Here is a 6000-nt window from a genome sequence, read left to right as displayed (position 1 = left end):
AAACATGCACGTGTCTGTCCAGCTTCCTTTGCAGCTAGGAAATGAGCCACAGGTTCCGGTGACACCTGAGGTACTGAGACTGAAAATTAGTGATTTGCTCCCCCCGCCCCCCCCTCAGTATATGGTTAGATTCAGCTTCTGAGAGGTGATGATATTCTCCCAAGGCTGGACTGAGAAAGTATACTGACCAGTAACACCCAGGCCGGGTTATTTGCCGGCCCTGATCCAAGTGTTCTGTCTGTCACCTATTTGCTGCTGAATGCTCAGTCTTAGCTAGGTCCTGCCTGACTCTGCAGGTTGGCTTAGTAGATTTTCTGTAAGTACTTTAACTTGGATTCCTGTTTTTCTGAATTACAAGAAATCTGAGATATTAGAACTACGTGTCTAGAGTGGTTTTATTTATTTATTATTTTTTAAACCCTCACCTGAGGATATTTTTCCCCCATTGACTTCTAGAGAAAGTGGAAGGGAGGGAGGAGTGGGAGAGAAACAGAGAAACATTGACTGGTTATCTCCAGAGAAAGAGAAAGAAACATTGATCAGTTGCCTCCTGAATGCTCCACCACCAGGGATCAAAACCGCAACTGACGAGGAATTGAACTCCAAACCTTCTGGTGCACAGGAGGACGCTCCAACCACCCGAGCCACGCGGCCAGAGCTCCTCTTGACTTTAAATTGTCACGTGGGAAGTAAATTGTAGGGCCCTTTAGTTTGCTACATGGGAATCAGGGTCCGAAAGGAGAGGCTGCAGTTAAATGGCCAGTACTTGCTCTCTGCAGTTCCAGAATATTCTTCATGAGGAGGCCAGCTTCTGCCAGTCCCGATAAACTATGTATAATTGTCAGGAGAAACACAAAAGGAATGGGGTTTTTGCCACTAATTGGTTAAGTCAATTGTTGACATTTTATTGAATCTCAGAAATGTCTTGTAGCTGCTCGGTGAAAGAATTAACATGGTTGCTCATCTTTTCTTAAAAGAAAGCTAAATAAAGATAAAAATAAATTTAAAAATTTTTCTTAAACTTTTGCAAAGACTGAGTCATATGTCTAATTTTGTATAATTTATCACTTAAAGAGTTGGAACTGGAGAAAAATAAAATATAGACTATTCTGAGAATATCTGAAACATTTCTAAAGAGTTTGATTTAATCTTAAATATAGTTATAAACTTAAGTATCAAAACTACATTGTTTGATAAGAAAAGTTGATTTGTTAGTCTTTTTTGAAAGTTTGCTGAAAATAACAGTAATTTTGACAACTGCTCGCACTAACTGATGCCTGTGTTTCAAGGAGCCCAGTGACAATGGACCTCTTTTTACTGAACTCAAGTTCTACCAGCGAGCTGCCAAACCAGAGCAAAGTAAGAAACACAGCGCCTGCGTTTGCACCTTAACGTCACCACTGCTTGTTTCTTTTTGCTTAAGCTAAGACTAGGGCATTGCTCTCATATTATGATTCTTTGTTATTTCATAAGTATGTTCTATTTACATGAGGTTTGTATGAAAGAATTCTGACCTCTCAATGAGTTTATTATAAAATTTTACCTGTATTGATATATAGACTAAAAGTAATAATGATGTATAATTTAGAAAATGTTAAACATGAAAAAACTCCTAATCCATGAGTATGGCTCAAGGATCTCTGGATCTTTCTGGGTATTTTTTTTGAATTCTGGGGAACATAACCAGGGGTGGGGTTGGGATGTCATAATTGATGAAACAGAGCAGATTATCAAGGTAAAGAGCAGGGCCTCTTCTAGCTACTCTAGACCCTTTCTTCTCTTCCCTACTCTGTCCTCCCTCCTTTCTCTTCTCCTCCCCTCTCTTCTCATCCACCCGCTCCACTCCCACCTCAGATCCCAGGCAGCCTCCTGGGTGGAATAGGCCTGGCATTCTCAAGGAAGCCTCTCATCTCTCCCCAGAGCTTTGTTTCCTGGTTGAGGGCTTTGAGGATGAGGTATTAAGCCTGTAGATTGGGGTAAAAGAGAAGCCTTTCTGTGAAAGCAAGTAAACATTTGTATACTTAGGGATATGATTGCAACCAGAATTCTGTGGTTTGATTTTTTTAAAATGTTTTCTGCAAATTTTTCATTGTAAAGACAATGTTTAGGGCAGAATAACAAGATATTGTGGGTTAATAAAAATGTTTCGAATTACTTTTTATGCATGGGTCATAAAATACTGTTTCCTTTTATGAATAAATAAAAGTGAAATTTTATTATGCATATAAGTACATTTTTCTCCTAATGATTTAAAAGATTATTTATGTCGAACAGAATTGAAATCACAAGCATCTGTTTTGATTTTTAGTTCGGAAATGGATTCATACCCATAAACTGAAGTACCTGGGTGTTCCTAAGTATTGGGGGTCTGGTCTACATGATAAAAATGGAAAAAGGTAAAAATACACGTTTTGTTTTTCTCTTCTATTTTTTGAGCATTCACTGTGTAGTTGGTTTAGCCAAGAATTGTACTCTGAGCACTTACAGTACCTGCTCGGCGTCCCTCTGGGCTGTGGAGTGTGCGCAACAGAGGCCAGCAAAGCCTTGTGGCCGCCCTCTGCTTCCCACAGCAGCAGGTTGCCGTGCCCTGTTAGAGGGGGCCCTGCCGTCCAGGGCACGTGTACAGTGTGGGAGCAGCTGCCTGGAACCCAGATGACAAGCAGGAACAGATCCAAATGTGCCTGGCATCTTTTTGTCTTTAAAAATAAACAAGCAACCAAAAACTTCATGTCCTTTATGTAAAGTGGATTCCTTTTAATTTAGTATTTCATGTTAGAGCTGTAAGCTGCCCACAGAGGCTTGCTTTTTATGAGGTTTCAGTCTGGCTGGTGAGAAAAACGAAATGAAACATGTATGAAACAGTGGGAACAGTTAAGTGCTAAATTCTGTGATTCTGACTCTTATGGGTCTTAGGAGTTCAGAGAATGTAGAGAATATTGTTGGCATAGTAGCGTTGGAGAAAATCTCCAGTAGTTTGATGCATAAACAATACTTTTTAAATATTTGAATGACACTTCATGGAAGAAGGCTAGAAGCTGAGATTTGAAGAATGGATTTATTTTGGAAGGGGTTTGAATGTCTTTATCTACAAATAGAGGAAACTGACTCAGCTCTCTTACGTAATTACCAAGGGCACAGGTTCCTTTTTCTTGCCCTTTTGTCCTTCTCATCCTTGCTTTGCTCGCTGTCATATGGTCTCAGGTGGCGGCCACATTTCTAGGCTTCGTATATAGACAGTAGCCACAGCAGAAACTGGTATTGCTTCCATGAGCTTCAGTTTCCTGGTCAGGAAAACCCTTGGGAGTCTGGTGGCAGTCTTTCTGTCCTGTTTTCTTTTCTTTTCTTTTTTTTTTTTTAAAGGGAAGAATGATGATTTTAATTTTAATATATTTTATTGAATTTTTTTTACAGAGAGGGATAGAGAGAAACATCGATGAAAGAGAAACATCAATCAACTGCCTCCTGCATACTCCCTACTGGGGATGTGCCCGCAACGAAGGTACATGCTCTTAACTGGAATCGAACCTGGGACCCTTGAGTCCACAGGCTGACGCTCTATCCACTGAGCCAGACCGGTTAGGGCCTGTCCTGTTTTCTTGGTCAGAGTTCTATCAGGTCCTTCTGAAACCAGTTTCGGGCATGCAAGGCGGTCACAGATGGGCGTGGGGAGGCACTTGGCTGTGTGGGAGGGGATGGAATGCCGGGCCAGACCTGGGCTTGGGTAGAAAAGGTGGAGTGGAGGTCGGTGTTGGGTGGGAGCCAGAGGTCTCCTTGAAGGTTCTCATTCTGGAACCATGCACCTCTTAGGATTTCCCCAAAATATGATAGATTATATTTTGTTATGTATGGTTTTGCTGGAACAAGAGTCTATATTTTTATGGAATTTTCTGGAGAAATAGTATAGATCAAGGATTGATTAAGTAAGTTAAGATGGGATAATAGGACTCTATGGAGTTACTCTGAAGATGAAATTGAAACGTAATTCGTAAGGGGGTTGTTCTGGCACAGAGTGTGGGCTCAGTACATGTTAGTTGTGCCCTAGCTGGTTTTGCTCCGTGATAGAGCATCGGCCTGAGGACTGAAGGGTCCCAGGTTTGATTCCAGTCAAGGGCACATGCCCGAGTTGCGGGATCGATCCCCAGTAGGGGGCATGCAGGAGGCAGCCGATCAATGGTTCTCTCCCATCATTGGTGTTTCTCTTTCTTTCTCCCTTCCTCTCTCTGAAGTCAATAAAAATATATTAAAAAAATGTTAGTTGCAATCATCATATCATTTCCCTCCTTCCCTCCCTCGTACCCTCCTTTTCTCTTTTCCTCTCTCCCTTCCTTCTTTTGGTTTGGGAATGGTGCTTTTTCTTAAAGTTGCCCACACTATCATAGCACATTTTGCCTATACAGTTTTATCACTTATTGTGTGATAAAGCAGAGAGCCAGTTAAACAGGGCTTGTTGTGTGGCTCCTGTGAAGTGATCAGGCCTGGGGAGGTGGTGAAGGTCGCCGGTTGGCTCTAAGGTAGCTGACAGGAGCTGCAGGAGAGAACTCCCGGCATGGGCTGGAGGGTGCTGTGGAACACAGGAACTCTGGAACCAGACACGCAGGTTTAGTCCTTAGAGCACCATTTACTAGTAGCTCTCTTGCCTCCCAGCCTCTTCTTTCTATCACATAAAGTGGCTGCAAGTGTCTCCTAAAATGGAGCATTAAATCACCTTAGTCTAAGGTATTGATTTGCTTTTTAGGTTGAATCTCTTAAAAACAATCATTTTGGTTCTTATAAAAGTACAGATACAAAAATCTTTTTTTGTGTGCCAGAAATCTTTACTTATCCCTGTAACTGATTTGAATTAATATGTATATAGTGCTTAGAACAGTATCAGGATTGTATAAAAAGGTTATCTGTTATTATTAAATTATTTATACTGATTTATATTTTCCCATTATTTGCATTGTTTATCCAAGTTTCCAGGAATTAAACAATTGTGGTTCAGCCCTCTTTCAGACTGTCAGTAGAGGCTATGTTATTGTTACCCATATATTATCCTATATAATAAAAAGCTACTATGCAAAATGACTGAATGGCAGAACAACCGGTTGCTGTGACACGCACTGACCACCAGGGGGAAGACGCTTAACGCAAGAGCTGCCCCCTGGTGGTCAGTGCGTTCCCACAGGGGGAGTGCTGCTCAGCCAGAAGTTGGGCTCATGGCTGGCAAGCACAGTGGCGGTGGTGGGAGCCTCTCCCGTCTCCGTGGCAGCGCTAAGGATGTCTGACTGCTGGCTTAGGCCCAAGGGCTCCTGGTCTGTGATAGGGCGCAGGCCAGGCTGAGGGACCCCTGTCCCCCAAGTGCATGAATTTCGTGCACTGGGCCTATCGTTTTATAATAATTGTATACATATCACTTATTTGTAATATGTACATGTGTCCTTGGTCACCCCTCAGTCTTTGAAAACCTGTTGTACAAAGGGAATTAGGCAGTCAAATTTATTGTTCCCTTTTTATTATCTTAGAGTTTAAGGCACTGGAAACTCTTACATTTGCCACTGGCTAATTGTATGACTTTGGGCAAATAACTTTACTTCCATAGACATTAATTACTTATTAAAGATGTTCACAAAAGATGATTGCTAATTCTCTTCTAGTATAAAAATGGGTAGAATTCTAAATTTATTATTTGACTTGTCTTTTTTGTTGTTGTTGTTAATCCTCACCTGAGATATTTTTCCATTGATTTTTAGAAAGAGTGGAGGGAGGGGGAGAAACATTGATGTGAGAGAGACACTTCTATTGGTTGCCTCCTGCTTGCGTGCTGACTGGGGCAGGGGATTGAATCTGCAACCTAGGTACGTGCCCTTGACAGGGAATCAAACCTGTGGCCTCTCCGAAGGCTGATACTTTAAACCACTGAGCAACACTGGCCAGGACAAAACCAAAAATCTTCACATTGTTTCAGAATATTTTTTTCTTCTCCAAATCTTGTCTGTTGAGTATTTAATATATAGTTCT

The 6000-nt window shown here is 41.5% G+C and overlaps 1 protein-coding gene across 1 annotated transcript in view; it reads left to right on the top strand.

The window, feature by feature from the left end:
* VRK1 (vaccinia related kinase 1) overlaps positions 1 to 6000 on the top strand; it is a 48270-nt gene that overhangs the window by 23835 nt on the left and 18435 nt on the right. Inside the window, exons 4-5 of the mRNA XM_006762709.2 lie at positions 1290 to 1359; positions 2309 to 2396. Of these exons, the coding sequence (XP_006762772.1) occupies positions 1290 to 1359; positions 2309 to 2396 (158 nt within the window). The remainder of the gene's footprint in view (positions 1 to 1289; positions 1360 to 2308; positions 2397 to 6000) is intronic.

This window comes from Myotis davidii, unplaced genomic scaffold (genome assembly GCF_000327345.1).
Source record: "Myotis davidii unplaced genomic scaffold, ASM32734v1 scaffold19, whole genome shotgun sequence".
Lineage (NCBI taxonomy): Eukaryota > Metazoa > Chordata > Mammalia > Chiroptera > Vespertilionidae > Myotis > Myotis davidii.
Note: the sequence above shows the minus strand (reverse complement) of the source record. Positions and strands in the feature narration are given on the sequence as shown.